This window comes from Theropithecus gelada, chromosome 11, assembly GCF_003255815.1.
Source record: "Theropithecus gelada isolate Dixy chromosome 11, Tgel_1.0, whole genome shotgun sequence".
Taxonomy (NCBI): Eukaryota; Metazoa; Chordata; class Mammalia; order Primates; family Cercopithecidae; genus Theropithecus; species Theropithecus gelada.
In genome coordinates this window covers 65,146,689-65,163,616 of record NC_037679.1, presented here as the reverse complement: position 1 = coordinate 65,163,616, position 16,928 = coordinate 65,146,689, and the positions used below count along the sequence as shown (strand labels likewise).

The following is a 16,928-nucleotide window of genomic DNA, read 5'->3' as shown; positions in this document are numbered from 1 at the left end:
AGCAGTCCCCCTGCCTTAACCTTCAAAAATGCTGGCATTGCAGGCATGAGCCACCACACCCGGCCTATTTTAATTCTTTTCTTGTTTAATCTGGCTTTGATGTTCACAGCACCAAGCGATTGGTGGTATTGCAATTCCATTTTCCAGCAAAGGAATGTGAGACTCAGAGAGGTTAAATAAAGTAGTCATAGCTAACATTTGTTGAAGGCCTACTGTGTGCTAGGTAGGCGTGGTGTAAGCACTTCCACGGATCAGTTTATTTGGTTTGATACCAGCACTTCCAGGTAGGTGACCTTATCAACTCCATTTTACAGATGAAGAAATGCAGGCTCAGAATGGCTAATGTGCAAGTATGTATTATACACTGGGGCTCTTGTTAAAATGCAGTTTTAGTGGATCTGGGGTGGGGCCTGAGTGTCTCAGGTTCTGAAATGTTCCCAGGTGATGCTAATGCTGCTGATCCGTGGGCCAGATTGGAGTGGGGTGGGATTAACTAAAGTGCCTTCCGTTAGATGCTGGTAAGAGGTGAGGCTGAGATTTGAACTCAAGTACTTAAACCCTGAATCTTTTCCTTTTCCCATCCTACGATGCAGCTTCTCACCCTGGACATGCCTCTGTTATGAACGAGTGATAAGATCTCCTGGCTGTTTAATGGGCAGTGGCTTTAATGCTTTCGGTTCCCCGTTTGCCTGGTCTAACAAACAATTGTTAGGTTGGTCAAACCATCAGTCTACCATAATGGCTGTAATTTATAGCGTCAGCTGGTCCCAGGACTGTTTTAGGAGCTTTACATACATTTTCTCTACCCTTCTTACCTATGTGAGGTGGGTTCTAGTCTGAGTCCCATTTTGCAGATAAGGAACTCGAGTAACTTGGCAGGTCCCACCCATCACCTAGTAACGACAAAGCCATGGTTAGCCCCAAGTTCTCCTGGCCCCAAAACATCTGATCTGTGGAGTGCACCACACTTCCTCTTAAACACTGCAGATGACTGTTAGACCATCACTAATTATTATCATTGCCATCAGCATCCTTTCCTATCAGTTAATGTCAGCAAGGTGACACTGAGTTTTCACCAGATAAGCTCATTATTAACAGTGTTCTGGAGTTAATCCTTTTATGGTGGTAAAATATGTGTAACATGAAACTTACCAGTTTTAGGCACATAGTTCAGTGGCATTAAGTATACTCATATTGTTGTATAAGCATTACCATCATCCATCTCTAAAATGTTTTCACCTTTCCCAGCTGAAACTCTGTCCCCACTAAACAGTAACTCCCCTTTCCCCCTCCTCCCAGCCACTGGCAATCTCCATTCTATTTTCCATCTCTATGAATTCGACTACTCTAGGGACCTCATGTACATGGAATCATATAATATGTGTCCTTTTGTGTCTGGCTTATTTCACTTAGCATAACGTCTTCAGGGTTCATCTGTGTTGTAGTGAGGTTAATCCTTTTGAAATATGAATGAATAATCCTTCCTCATTTATCTTTCTAACCCCAATTTTCATGCAGCAGGGAACACCTCCGGAAAGGCTTGATAACAATAAAAAACTCCAAATATTAAGGACCCAAGCCTTGAGTTCCATGGCTCCTTTTGAGAATCGAGGCTGAACTGAAGCACAGGGCAGGGGCAGAAGGTGGTTCTGAACCAGTATAGAGCAGGGGAACAGTCAAAACAACAAGTGAAAATACCAGCTAGGTACCTTCCTCCAAGGCTTACTTGCTAGTGTGTCAGCAAAATACTACAGCCCAGTCGCCTCGTTGCTGGAAAGTCATCCTCTCCTTTTACAGCTGATGTTCTGTTGGAGAAAGTGTACGGCTTGGGAAGATCCATGTGCTCCTTCATGTACTTGCTGCCCTTTTTTGCAACCTTCAGCAAAACTTCTTATGCCCTGGAACCTTCAGCTGCTTCACTTTTAGAGCGAGGGGCAGGATTAACATCTCTCAGGGCTCTTTCAGGTCAAAGTAATTCTGAGATGCGATTATTTTTGTTTTATGATGTTTAAAATCAATATTTCTCAAATTTCAGTTTTTCATCCTTTTCATGGATTTTACCTTTCTGCAGTATCCTCACTGCTATTTTACTTAATATTTTTGTTGAGTTCAGGTCACTCTTTAAAGTTCTGTCTATTTGAAAAAGAAGCCCTAAATAATTACCTTAAGTGGAAAACCAGAATCACTTACCAAGAATAGAAGATAAGCTCAAAACTAAGTATAATGGAAACCAAATAGCATTATGAAGTTCCAACTTCGTGTTGGTTGCTGCTGCAGGCTAGGCCCGAGGCCTGGTCTCTTTAATAAATACTAAAGAGATACTGAAGACACACCAGTGCCCAACTGAGACTTTCTCCTTGACTTAATCCAAAGAACTGAAGGTGAATCCAGAAAGGAATGAATTTTTCATTTTATTATTCAATGTTATTTAATTCCATTATTATTTGGCATCTAAAATGTCTGTATTTCTTCACTGTCAAGAGTCCCTGGCATTGGGATAAACTCTGCTTCTAGTATAATGAAGGTAATTAACTCTCTGGATTTAAAGTTGGGAAGCAAATATATATTGAGCTCCAACTCTGGGCCAATTACTTTTGTAAGGACTTTACATACTTTTTGTCATTTAATCTCCGCCATGGCACAGTAGGGATAGACACTCTTCCTAACACTGTTTTACAGATGAGAAAACTGAAGCTTCAGAGAGGTTTCATAACCAGTGGCCATTTCCCCTCCTATCAATAGTTGATATAAGTTCCATATGGCATTAAATCTTAGAGCCGAAGCCTGAGTTTCAATGGCTCAAGGTTTGAGAACGCTCTGTGTGTGTGTGTGTGTGTGTGTGTGTGTTGATTAATACTGCTTTCCCTTCGAAGTGCCAAGAACACAGGCTAATCTGGATTTCTATTAATCTTGTGTCAGTGGCAATGACAGTTTTACTGGGAGAGACTGATAAACATCAGTCTGCAAGGATGGGAGTGGGCCATAACATAAACACACTTCTCCAGAACGGCTACAAAGCAAAAGAGGCTGCCCAGATTCGGAGTGAAAACTCCCAGCGTGAGTGTGCACATGTGCAGTGGGTGCCTCTCACACGCACGTGAAGCTCATTTGGTGCCCCAGGCACTGCTGCCAGGCGGGAAGAGAATGCGTTTTCCTGTGTGTAGCCATTCCATGCCTCTTCTGATTGACAGGGCACACTTCATAAAGCTTCCAACCAACTTCCTGCAAGCAAGTCAGGGGCCTTGATAAGAAAGTGGAATTCAGGGCAATTAAGTGCAGTCTGAGCCCAGAGAATGCATTTTCTGAGGATGGTTGTACACCAGCTGCTTTCAATGACATTCCGTTCATTCAGGGATGACTTTTACAAAATAGGCTGCTTCTAGGGGCTGTGACCACAACAGAGCCTCGGTGGTATTCAGACTGGGCTGTCTCTGGGCATGTGAATCATGCAGCTCTTTTCCAAGCCTCAAATGGAAATCAGCTTGGAGAATGATGGAAACCTACAGGGGCTCAGCTTGCAAGGTTGACTTAGAGTGGAGTGAAATATGCAGGTGACCGAGGGGAAGGTGGCACTGTGGTTTGAAGCTTTAGAGACACGGGGGTTTATATTGCTGCATATTAGTTACTCATCTCCTTAAATGAGTAACCTCATCTCCTTAAACCTCAATTTCCTCATCTGTTAAATGAATTTTTCAAAAAATTTGCGGTAAAGTGGACATAACATAAAACTATTTTAACCTTTTTTAGGCATAAAATGCATTCACATTGCTGTGTAAACCAGGTTTTTGTTAAGATTAGATTAAATAATTTAAAGTATTTGGAGCAGTACCTGATAACTGGAAGTTGTTCAAAAAGTGGCAATTAAGTTTATCATTATTATTATTATTTTGCATTATGTATTAATCATCTTGTGCTTTTCAAAATATAATGCCTGTTCCAGTGACAAGTGTTTCTTGGGTATGGGCGGGTGCTAAGGAGTGGATGATGCAAAGTTAAGGGGAGGATGTGGAACCTGCCAACTGCCTCAGGAAACTCAGAGTCTGGTAGGGAAAGCAAATATATATATGTATGTATGTATGCATATATATGTGCGCATATACATATACATATATATGTAAAAATGCTGTCATGAATAACACATAAAACATTTCAAGAAACCAAAGGAGAAGAGAATGATTCCAAGGAGTGTAGAGTACAATGGAAACAAGACTAGGTGAAACATTTGCATGAAACTTGAAGGTTATGAAGCACTTTTACACTCACAGTCTCATCTTTCTTTTTTTTTTTTTTTTTTTTGAGATTGAGTCTCCCTCTGTGGCCCAGGCTGGAGTGCAGTGGTGCGATCTTGGCTCACTGCAACCTCTGCCTCTCAGGTTCAAGTGATTCTCATGCCTCAGCCTCCAGAGTAGCTGAGATTACAGGCATGCACCACCATGCCTGGCTAATTTTTATATTTTTAGTAGAGACGGAGGAGTTTCTCCGTGTTGGCCAGGCTGATCTCGAATTCTTTTTTTTTTTTTGAGACAGAGTCTTGCTCTGTGTCCCAGGCTGGAGTGCAGTGGCGCGATCTCGGCTCACTGCAAGCTCCACCCCCTGGGTTCACGCCATTCTCCTGCCTCAGCCTCCCGAGTAGCTGGGACTACAGGCGCCCGCCACCACGCCCGGCTAATTTTCTTGTATTTTTAGTAGAGACGGGTTTTCACCATGTTAGCCAGGATGGTCTCGATCTCCTGACCTCGTGATCCGCCCACCTCGGCCCCCCAAAGTGCTGGGATTACAGGCTTGAGCCACCGCGCCCGGCCTGATCTCGAATTCTTGACCTCAAATGATCTGCTCGGCCAAGGTCTCATCTCGATTGATTTATTTTTCTTCTTATTCTTATGATAATCCTGTGAGCTAGAACAGGGAAGGGATCATGGATTCCCATTTTCTGGTGGGTAAACTGAGGCTCAAGGTCACTGAGTGACAGATGGATAGGTGCAGAGTTGGGCTGAAATATGATGACTCAAAACCCAATGCTGTGAGTCAGTTAGTCCATTTCATCTCAGGTCACAAGACAGTCAAAATACAGTTCTGATCAGGGTGTGAGTGGATACAGAGGTGGTATCACCAGTTGCGTAGGTTAGGGGTTTTCCGCAGTGTGATATGCACGCCACTGCAGATGCAGTATGATTGGGTAGACCACAGAGGGAGAATTCCTAAATTAATAGTTACACGCTTTAAAGTTCATCAGAAACATCAAGCCAGTGATTTTGTGAATGTTATTTCTCAGAGCAAGTCTAAATTAAAGTTTAAATAGAGCGTCCATTTAAAGAGTAATTTCTAAGTAAGTCGCAAAGCTTGTAGTCTGCAGATTTGGTAGAACTTGTGATGGATGCCAAGGACTGCAGCTAGGAAACATGGACCTGCTTGGGCTGAGTGGTCCTTTATGAAGACTCAGGGCTGGAGAGAAAATGGCGATCCAGCCAGCAGACCAACCCAGGTGCTGTTCATCCACTCTGTGTGCTGTGTGGTGTGAACTGATTCAACACAGACATAATCTGGAATGCTAACAAGTCTCCCTGGGTCTTGCTTCTCTTTGTAGATTGCTGACTTTGGGCTTTCCAACCTGTACCAGAAGGATAAGTTCTTACAAACGTTTTGTGGGAGTCCACTCTATGCATCTCCTGAGATTGTCAACGGGAGACCTTACCGAGGGCCAGAGGTGAGCAGCTTGCCCGATGCATATGGGGCGGGGGAGGGGAGGGAGAAGAGGGAGGAAGGGCAAAAATTGGATTTGAGAAATGCTTAAAAAAACAGAGCCTAAAAAAGCAAGCAAGGAAAACTTTTCCTTATATGATTATAAAAGCAATAATATATACTCCTGGGAGGAAATTTGGAAAACCCAGAAAAGCCTAAAGGAGAAAATAAAGGTACCTGCCATCCCCCCACAAAAGAGAATCACTTAATACTTTTGTGACTTTTAAACTTTTCCCAATGTAGATCTCTGCATTTCAAAACTAATTGAGATTAAGTTAATAAAAGGCAAGATATACATATGTATATGACACACATATGTATATCTTGCCCTTTACTATCAAAACTATCTTGTGACACTTTCCAAATTCATTATTAAAAACATGATTTTCGGCCGGGCATGGTGGCTCATGCCTGTGATCCCAGCATTTTGGGAGGCTGAGGCAGGCAGATCACGAGGTCAGGAGATCGAGACCATTCTGGCTACCATGGTGAAACCCCGTCTCTACTAAAAAATACAAAAAAATTAGCCGGGCGTGGTGGCAGGCACTTGTAGTCCCAGCTACTCGGGAGGCTGAGGCAGGAGAATGGCGTGAACCCGGGAGGCGGAGCTTGCAGTGAGCGGAGATCGTGCCATTGCACTCCAGCCTGGGCGACAGAGCGAGACTCTGTCTCAAAAAAAAAACCAAAAAAACCCACATGATTTTAATGACATTTTATTGATGAATATAGCATAATTTATTTAGTAATGTCTAGATGTGAACATTTAGTTTTTTCCCTATTATATCACAAAATTATAGACACAAAAAACAAAAAATTGCCTCACTCTGGAGTAAATATCTTTTTTTTGTATATATTTTTGGCAGCATGCATGTCTGACTAAGGAAATACATTTTAATGACATCTTCTAATTCATGAGAAATACATTTCCCTATATGCTAGTGTTTCAAGGGCCACTGTAAGATATGGGTATGTGGAAATTTTATTTTGAAAATGAGTGAGTTGTGCGTGATGATTCTCTTTTTGAAAGATGGTTCTCTTTTCAGAGAAGTTCATCCACTCAGTATCCTTTAAATAGCCGCTGCTCAGTGTGTTGAAATGTTTTCTTTTAAATATTTATCTGTTTGAGAGTGTTTCGGGGCAGGGCTGAAGGGTAGAGAGAAGGATGCCAAGACCATCTATCAACTGCAATGAAGAGAAAGTCTTTCTAAAATAAGAATGCGAGGGAGGAGCATAGAACTCAATTTATAAACTTGTACAAACTCAACACTAAATTTCTCGTAGATAATGAATATTTTGGTCTTTGATGACCTGTTTTTTGAGGTTACAGGCTGGCAGCCTGTGATCTGGTCAGCAAACTCCTTTATTTGGCCACCTTAGTTTTTATTTTTAAAAATTGAGCAAACATGTAATAATTAGGAGATTTCATATAAAAGTTTGGTTTCTGACTTCTCTTGAAAAACCAAAGAATCTAGTAGTGCTGGGCCCACATTACCACATGGCAGCAATTAGCTAAACAGAGGTTGTCTGCCTAAGACAGGTGAATGTACTGTACAGTTTGTCTCCATCCCCAACACTCTATGTCGTAACCCCAATTCTTTCTTGCTTTGTGTATATCTGTTGTTTGCTTGGCTCTTACAAGATTTCAGTTTGTAATTCCTGATTCATTTGAAGAAAGTGCAGGAAGGAATTGATTCCTGGATTAGGAATGAAGAGCCCCGCATCCCAGTTTTACCTCCATCACTGGGGCAGGGCCTCTGGAGAAACCATTTAGGTTCTTCCTGCCTCAGTATTCTCATCTGTCAAATGGGGCTGAAAATAGTCCTGGCCCTAACTGCTTCACAAGATTGTAGTGAGGATTAAATAAGATAATCTGTTTAAGAAAGTACTTTACCAATTGGGACCACTGGCCTCTGCTCAGAATGGAAAGGTCAGGCTCTGTAGCAGGTCCCAGCTGCATTGCTGTCAGATGTCAGGCTGTACTGGGAACCTGTCTTCCAGGTGCTAAATTCAGTTCCTGGGGGCATTGGGGGTGGCTGCTCACAGGCTGTGATGCTAATGGTTTGGAAGGCACCTTGGGATCTGTTTCCCAGCTGCTATATGTGCTGTCTCTCTGCTTCAGGTGGACAGCTGGGCCCTGGGCGTGTTGCTTTACACCCTTGTTTATGGAACAATGCCCTTCGATGGTTTCGATCACAAAAACCTCATTCGGCAGATCAGCAGTGGAGAGTACCGGGAGCCCACGCAGCCCTCAGGTGCGTGCCCTGTGGAGGGAGGGCCAGAGGTGGAGGGGAGAGAGACCTGTTTACCCACTCTCATTTTCTGCGTTTGTTTTAGTATGTCTGTCTGGAGTCTCCTGGTTTTCCTCTTTCTTCTTCCCAGAAGCATCATCCTTGGCAAAGCTTGCTTGTTAGGCTGCTTTCCCCAAACCTTCCCAAAGGAACTTTTCAGAGCACACATTCTAGGAGTCCTGTTTGCTTGCTGTGTGGATCTGGGCAAGTCACTTAAGCTCTTTGGATTCAGATTCTCCACCATAAATACAAATTTTGGAAAAGGTATTAGACGAGGTCTCTCCCAGTCTGGGTAGACACAGAAACCACCCACCTCAGAATGTAAATACTGTGAGGGTGACCACTGCTCTGTCTCTCACTCCTGTGCCACTGGCATAGGGTATGGCTCATGGGCACTGTCTCATTATTGATTTCTGCATAACAACTCTACCCCATCTGCCCCCACAAAACAAACTCAGTGGTTTACACAACCTTGAAATCATCTCTTTCACTCCTGTGGGTTGGGAGGTGCTCTTCTGGCCTTCCTTGGGTTTTTTCCTACAGTTGTAAGCAGATGGCAGCTGGGGCTGCCGCTGGGGCTGAACAGTGGACCTTCCTCGGTGCTCTCTGAGGTGCCACCCCACAGTGGCAGCAAGGGGTTCTAAGAAAGAGGAATAAAAAGTTGCTGAGCCTTCTTTCTTTTTTTAAAATTTGTTTTTCTTGAGACAGTGTCTTGCTCTGTTGCCCAGGCTGGAGTGCCAGTGCTATGTCCACGCTTGTACCCAGATTGTGTCATATCTGCTGTGTTCTATTGGTCAAGACAACCACGGTCATGAGCTCCATCTCTTGATGGGAAGTATCATGCCTGTACAGGGAGTGTGTACAGCTGGTCATCATTGGTCATTTTTGTTAAAAAATGAAGTTAACATTGGCACTTCATTTATATACATACTATACACATGCATATATATATACACACATATATATGTATATCTGTATATCTGCACATACACAGTTGATTCTCATTATTCATAGTAGTTATGTTCTACAAAGTTGCTAGAAACACTGAATTTGTGAATACTGAACTATTGCTCCTAGGGGAAATAGAGGGTTAGATTCCTGAGAGCCTCTGCTCACAATATTTTTGTCAACTGATTGATATATAACCTTGTTTTATGTGTGTCTCTGTTTAAAGACACCTTATGTAATCTATATTATTAGTTCATTAACATCAAACTCAACAGCCAACAGCACTGTAACTCATGCCTGAACAAAGCTGATCTAACACACTTATCTTCTCCATAAGGCACATCACAGCCTTCTTGTGCTAGGAACACTAAACAGTGCTTCAGCACTGTTTTGGGGGGTCATTTAAAATGGAGGAATCGCCAATAAAAATTCCAAAAAGTGTGAGAAACACAGCACTAAATAGACTGAGAAAAAGACACTTTGTATAATAGTATGAGATCTGAAATAAGAAGGCAGAGTGTTGCCTTGTTTGACCTTAGCTGTGAATACATACGTGTGTTGGGTGGGGTGACTCTAATTGTTTGCTGCTCTGTGCATATGCAAAAATGACTGCAAAAGAGCTGTGAATATTGATTTTGAGGTTACAAATAAATTTTAGAGAGTAGACAAATTTGCAAATACAGACCCTATGGATACTGAGGCTAGACTGTTGTATGTGTGTATATATAGATATGCATTCTCTCTCTCTCTATATATATATATAATTTTTTCAACAAGCCAGCCTATTCTTTTTGGAAAAATTCAGAGTGACCTCTAAAGTGGTCTTCTTTGCCTCACCAGCTAACTGATGCCAATGCGCTTCCTGGCACATTGTAGGGGTTCAAGAAATACTTATTGAATGACTGAGGATGATCATCTTGGTACTTTTCAGAGGTGTTTCTTGCCCCAGTCCCTTTTACCAGGCCTTTGCCAGCTTCTCATTTGCCTACATAAGCAGCTGAGGGGAGGTGGCAGCTTCCCAGAATATAATTCACCCCAATTGGGGGAACACAGTTTGAACCTAAAAGTCAGTTTATAAGCTGTGAGAGTCAGTTGGTTCCTGTGGCCTTCTCAGCATCCCTTTAGGGGTTTTCCCTAATTGTCTGGCAGCAGAAATTTGCAAGTAGAATTTTCAGACAGGCTGTGAATGGGTAGCAGATATAGATCACTTCTCTGATCTGACAGCTCAGTAGGAGAAGGCTTATGTCAGAGAGGGAAAGAAGGCGAGCTCACTGAGTATTGGTCTCAGAACCTGGCCAGGACCTTGGGGGGAGGCCAGTTTCGGAGAGAGCCGCTCTTACTGCCCAGGTGTGTCAGGTAAGTGCCTCTGAGCCACACTCCATGTTCTGTCTCTGGCATGCTTGCCCAGTCACTGCAGGTGCTGTGTGTTTATACAAGCCCACCTGTGGAGGAATAAAGAAAGCAATGGTGATCTACACCTGTTTTTCCTTTGGTAAAATGATATTCGCCAAAGGAATGGTGGGGCATCTCTCGGGGTCAAGTCTGGATTCTTTCTTGGTTACCTGACCTTCCACATTTTCTAAAGATTCAAGATGATGAAAAACTTCATAGCTCTATGACATTTCCTCACTTATAGGGAAAACATGCCACCATGTGATGGCACCCCGGCCTGTTCCAAGTCTTGATTACGCTTTTGATGGATGGTCTGAAAGGCTGGGGCATCCTGCTCCATAATGTGACTGGACCAGGTCTCCAAATGGATTTTTCCTAGAGGGAGTGTGTGTCTTTCATCACTGCTGGAGGGTCCCACTATCACAAAGCTAGAAGCTCCCACGTAATGCCCAATTCTTTTTGTCCCTTGTCCCTTAGATGCTCGAGGACTCATACGGTGGATGCTGATGGTGAACCCCGATCGCCGGGCCACTATTGAGGACATTGCCAACCACTGGTGGGTGAACTGGGGCTATAAGAGCAGCGTGTGTGACTGCGATGCCCTCCATGACTCTGAGTCCCCACTCCTGGCTCGGATCATTGACTGGCACCACCGTTCCACAGGGCTGCAGGCTGACACTGAAGCCAAAATGAAGGGCCTGGTCAAACCCACGACCTCTGAGGTCATGCTAGAGCGGCAGCGGTCGCTGAAGAAATCCAAGAAAGAGAATGACTTTGCTCAGTCTGGTCTGGATGCAGTGCCTGAAAGCCCATCCAAGTTGAGTTCTAAGAGGCCCAAGGGGATCCTGAAGAAGCGAAGCAACAGCGAGCATCGCTCTCACAGCACTGGCTTCATTGAAGGTGTAGTTGGTCCTGCCTTACCCTCTACTTTCAAGATGGAGCAGGACTTATGCAGGACTGGTGTGCTCCTCCCAAGCTCACCAGAGGCAGAGGTGCCGGGAAAACTCAGCCCCAAGCAGTCAGCCACGATGCCCAAGAAAGGCATCTTGAAAAAGACCCAGCAGAGAGAATCAGGTTACTACTCTTCCCCAGAGCGCAGCGAGTCTTCGGAGCTGTTGGACAGTAATGATGTGATGGGCAGCAGCGTCCCCTCCCCCAGCCCCCCAGACCCAGCCAGGGTGACCTCCCACAGCCTCTCCTGCCGGAGGAAGGGCATCTTGAAACACAGCAGCAAATACTCAGCGGGTGCCATGGACCCAGCCCTGGTCAGCCCTGAAATGCCCACACTGGAATCCCTGTCAGAGCCTGGTGTCCCTGCCGAGGGCCTTTCCCGGAGCTACAGCCGTCCTTCCAGTGTCATCAGCGATGACAGCGTGCTGTCCAGCGACTCTTTCGACTTGCTGGATTTGCAGGAGAATCGCCCTGCCCGCCAGCGCATCCGCAGCTGCGTCTCTGCAGAAAACTTCCTCCAGATCCAGGACTTTGAGGGGCTCCAGAACCGGCCCCGGCCCCAGTACCTGAAGCGGTACCGGAACCGGTTGGCAGACAGCAGCTTCTCCCTCCTCGCAGACATGGATGATGTGACTCAGGTCTACAAGCAAGCGCTAGAGATCTGCAGCAAGCTCAACTAGCACTCCAGGGCGCCGGGGGCAGGTGGGGGTACGAGGGAGGAAGGGGAGGAAGACTTGGGCTCATAGGCTGGTTACCTCTTTGCTGGCCATGACAACAGACTGAAAAAGGATTGGCACTGTCTCACTTGGCCAAGTTTGCAGCCTTGAGCCAACACTTAAAAGGGAGGGGTGGGCTCTTCTGCCAGTTCTGACAACTGTCAGTCAGAATTTGGGCCCTATTTGGCATTTGCTTTATGGCACCTCCTAGAGGATCAGCTGTCCAGGAGAGGTGGTGTTGACCGGCACTCAGTGGGTAGAGAGGAAGCATATGGGGAGGGAGCATTTCCTTAGAAGTTATCCAAATGCTTCTGGAGGAGGGGCAGGAGACACTTGGGCTGTTTGCCTTGGGTGAGCCCGAAGAACTTGCCCCTTTTCTCCTTGCATTAGCAAGCTAGGTCTGGCTGCATGGAGCTGGCAAGTAGATTTCAGCAACTTGAGCTTGAGTTGATGATCAATTAATAGTGGCTGCCGGTTGTGCTGGTGTGAGTGGCCCACATCATGGGGAAAGAGTGCTGTGATTGACTAGTAATGGCTACCACGGGAAAGGGAAGGGAAGCAGTAGCACTAATGCTATGTAGTTGTCATCTTTGATCTGGCTGGGCCCTCGGAATTGGGTTTAGTCATCCTGTGGGATCTATGTTAACTCTTTCATCCACTGGTGAGGCATTTGTTAATTTGCTACTCAACTTTGATGAAAGACAGGGCCTTGGTCAGAGAGAGAACACTCTGAACTCTGCTAAGGACATAGAGTCAGCCCATGGTGATTTAGCTCCTTGCTGTTCACCTCCTCTTTCCTGATGTCTGCCTTGCTCTACAGCACAACCTCTTGAGTGTGGACAGGGAGAAAGATGATGGTGTCAGAGGTAAAAACTATTGTATATGACAGGGCACAAGATGGTCTGTGATCTTTGCACAGATGAATGGAAGTTGATGTGCACCAACGAGAGGCAACTTGTCACTTTCTTTCTGAATATTAACTGGAATGCTGCCTCTTGGGTTCTCACATGCATGGATGCTTTGAGTTGGACGTGCTACTGTCCATAGTTTCCAGAGGATTACCTGGCTCAACCATTGGCTGTGTTCACCAATGACAAATGGTTTCCCCATCCACTGAGTGTAGCATCCTCAGAGGTAGACAAGTTTGCTTCTAGGGAGTTAGATGTAGGTGGGATATTGGGATGAGGAAAGGAAAATCAGGTAGACGGTGCTTTTTTCCCCCAAATCTAAGTATTCTATGTCATGGTTTTAAACTTTGACATGAACTCCTGGGCTTTGGGGGAAAAGAAAGTTCCATTCATTTAAATGAATAAGGTGTTGAAAGAGTGCAGGGGGTTGGGAGGAAGCATGTAAGAGAGTGAACATTTCCTTAGATGTCACCCAGATGGTTCTGGGGGAGGTAGAAAAGAGGTGCGGCAGGACTCTTATCTTAAAAAGTAAAAAAAAGAAAAAGAAAAAAAAAGAAAAAAGCATTAGATATGTAATTTCTAAACACCCGGATCACAATGACAAGATGCCACTCCAACCATGGGACACCTTCAGGATTCTAGGTTTGGACTTCCTGGTCTCTTTGGGATGACTTCAGATTCTGCTGGCCAAGGCAAATTGAACTCATTTCAAGATGGCCACCACTGGTAGCCATGTAGATAGACAGGAAGACCGGTCTTGTGAACATCTTTGGAAAAACCAACAAAAAATAGTTCGTAGAGAGAGAAGAAAAAATTCACCTTACAGTGCTAAGAAAGTGCATTAGAATGGAATTGCCCTTTCCTTAAGGAGACAGATTGGTTTCTCCCCTTGCCACCGGCTCTGGTGTTTTGGCTTGTGCATTCCTTCAGGTTGAGCTGAGCAGTGTGTTATGGGAAGCTGCTCAGTTTCCTTTCATTCAATTCCACCTCCTTCCTGAACTCTAATAGAGGTTAAAAGGGAAAAAAAAAAATCTGTAGATAGCAAATTGTGCGTGTGTGGGGGGCGGGGGGGATAGGGGTGTGGGTGCATGGAGGGCAACCTGCAACTCTGAGCTCCCTACTTCCTGCCTCATTTCATTCTGGCTTTTCTGAATAGCCTATGCTGCTGCCCTGCTGGCCCCTTGCGCACGGCAGCTGGCCGTGTCCTTAGCTGTCAGTATGACTTAGATCTAGCACCACCCTACTGGTTGATGTCCTTTTTCCTTTTGCCAAGTGATTGAGTCTGTTTAGTATTTTCCATCATTCTAGTCTTTAAATAAAAATGACACTATTGAGGAAAGTCAGTCTACTCCCTTCTTCCTCCCCCCAAACACGTGTTCTCTTTCGTCAGGAAACTCAGCCAGTGGACTGTGGCAGAGAAAGTCCTCCACTCAGAGGCAGAGACTCTGAGTTAAGTCATAGGTGGCCTTAGGCATCTGCATTGTTTGTGGTGGTTAAGTTTTCCTTCCAGTGAGGGCTGGAAGGATGAATTAGCTGGTCCCTGAAGCCCTGCTTAGCTCTGACACTGCCAACATCCTCTAATTCTAGGTGTGATGTTGACTGTCTTTTCAAGGAAAAACTTGCAATAGAGGGAAAAGCCGTTAAAGCAGCTCCCTGCTTCATCATTAAGTCCTGTCATCCCTACCAGCCAATCCCAGTCAAAGAAGTTATGCTTTATTCACTTCCGTGGAATTACAAGTGAGAGACACTTTTAGGACCCGATGGACAAAGCAGGAGATTCGCTGTCAGCTTTCCTGGTCCTCTCTTTGCTTCTGTGGGCCTTGCACCGTCTTAGTTTACACATCTGCCAAAGGGGTAGAATTACACTTCTTTTTACAGGTAAATTTCAAGGCACGATCAGTTTTCAGGAAGTGCTTCAAGACCCCAGGTGAAATGAAAATGCTAAGTACCCTCTGAATTGCCATCCCTGTTACCAGGTGCTGCTTCTTCAGATGATGGGGAGCACTTTTCAGGGTGAAATTCAGGCGAGTTTTGCCCAGGCCTGCTGTCTTGAGTACAAATGTGAATGATCGACTGACTGCTTGTTGCCAAACTGGAAATGTTCTGTAGGGATTTACTGGCATGGTATCATTCCTAGAAGAAAAAAAGAGAGAAACTTGACTGCACATTTAAAAAAAAAAAAAAAAAAAAAAATCCACGTTGTGACTTTTATTTAATTTCTATTTTTTTTTTTTTGGTAATAAAAAGTTGACTTTTTTTATTTGAATTTGTCTTTTTTATTTATTGGTCTGAAAGGCATTTCAAAGGTATTATAATAATATATTGGTGTAATTTAATTGGTGCAACATGCTTTACGGCTCCTGTCAAAATTGGTTTTCACTCATTTGATTGGTTTGAGCCCAGAACAGCCTACAGGGGAAAAAAAAGCTGGATAACTACCCAAAGTGTTTGTATTTTTATTGGAAACTGATTTTTGTTTCATTTTGGTTTTTGTTTCTGTTTTTATTTTTAAATTAAATAAATTGCAATGAACTGAACCAGAGAGCTTGCTTCTTTATTTGGTGGTTTTTCTTAGTCAAGTAAGTGTCAGAATCAATATAAGTAACAGACACCTACCCAAATGAGCTTAAGCACAAAAGGGAATTTATTCGAAGTTCTCAGAAGAGGCAATGCAGCTTGCAGTGCAGCTGGAATTAAGAATTGGAGTGGTGGATTGAAGAGGACAGTATACCCTCTATTCTGCTTCTCTTTGCATATCAGCTTTCTTCTCCTTTTATACCCTGGCTTTCTCCTCCCTGATTATGGAACCTACCTTGGCTTATCCCATAGCTTCCAAATTTACATGTTCTCAGTCTTGGTTTCCAACAGAGACTACTCACCAGGTTCCTTAGTTCTGAACTCTAGACGTCATCAAAGGCTAACACTCAGCCACGCTTTTCCCCCACATTGCAGTTTCCTGTGCCTGCCCTTTCCCTAGGCACTCCCTTCTATCCCAAGGACAGGAAGTTGCTAATCTGATTGGGATTAATCAGAGCCCAAGATCAGTGGGTCATGATTTCCTAATGGGGAAGGCCACTCGCGGCTCTGCCTAGAATGACATAGTATCTTGAGTCCCATTTTGCCACTGTTTCTTGTGCAAATAGACCCTCCACAAAGCTCTTGGAAGGAGAGGTGCATCATAGAACAAGACTGAAGAGTTCCTGGATCCTGGCCATAATATCAAGTGACATCAAACCCTACCCTAGTATCAAACATTAGAGAGTGATGCTGTGCACAGAATAGTAGTGTTATAGGATCCATTCCAGAAAAGTCTGACTTTCCAAATAAATTACGACTTGCACCCCTTTTCTAGCTTACTGGAAGAACATCTGATGTAGCATTGCCATATTTAGCAAATAAAACTATAGAATGCCTAGTTACCTTTGAACTTCACATATGCTATGAATAATTTTTCAGTATAAGTGTGTTCCAGACAATATTTGGGTCATGCTTATACTAAGAAAAAAATTTGTCTGAAATTCAAATTTAGCTGGGCATACTGTATACTATCTGGTAACCTAACCTGATAGGGCTTAGTTGTCCAAATTGACCAGGTGCTGGGTATGGTAGGAGGTTGGGGAATGGATGCTTATAATTGTGGCTTGCCAAATTAGAACATGTTGGTGCCTCTCAGGTTGGGCCGAGGTGGGAAGAATTCCAAGTTCAGTCTGGACTTGATAATTGCAATTGAGTTAAGTTGCTACACCTTTTTGGAACTCAGCTTTCTCATCTGTCTAATGGGTGTATTCATTGCCCTCTTACCCAACTCTAACAGGGGTACGAAAAAGAAGGAATGAGAGAAATTCTATGAAGTTACCTTGAATATAAAACTCAATATGAATGAGAAACAATAGTCCTTTCTTGGCAGGGCAATATTCACTGACTTAAAATAGGACATTTAAAGACCTGTGGGCTTTTAATTCTTACTATAGCCCCTGCCCCCACTA

The 16,928-nt window shown here is 44.1% G+C and overlaps 1 protein-coding gene across 1 annotated transcript in view; it reads left to right on the top strand.

Moving 5' to 3' along the window:
- Positions 1-15,484, top strand: part of NUAK1 (NUAK family kinase 1) — a 76,576-nt gene extending 61,092 nt beyond the window's left edge. Inside the window, exons 5-7 of the mRNA XM_025403421.1 lie at positions 5,585-5,704; positions 7,859-7,991; positions 10,845-15,484. Of these exons, the coding sequence (XP_025259206.1) occupies positions 5,585-5,704; positions 7,859-7,991; positions 10,845-11,998 (1,407 nt within the window). The 3' untranslated portion in view covers positions 11,999-15,484. The remainder of the gene's footprint in view (positions 1-5,584; positions 5,705-7,858; positions 7,992-10,844) is intronic.
- The last annotated feature ends 1,444 nt before the right edge of the window (positions 15,485-16,928 follow it).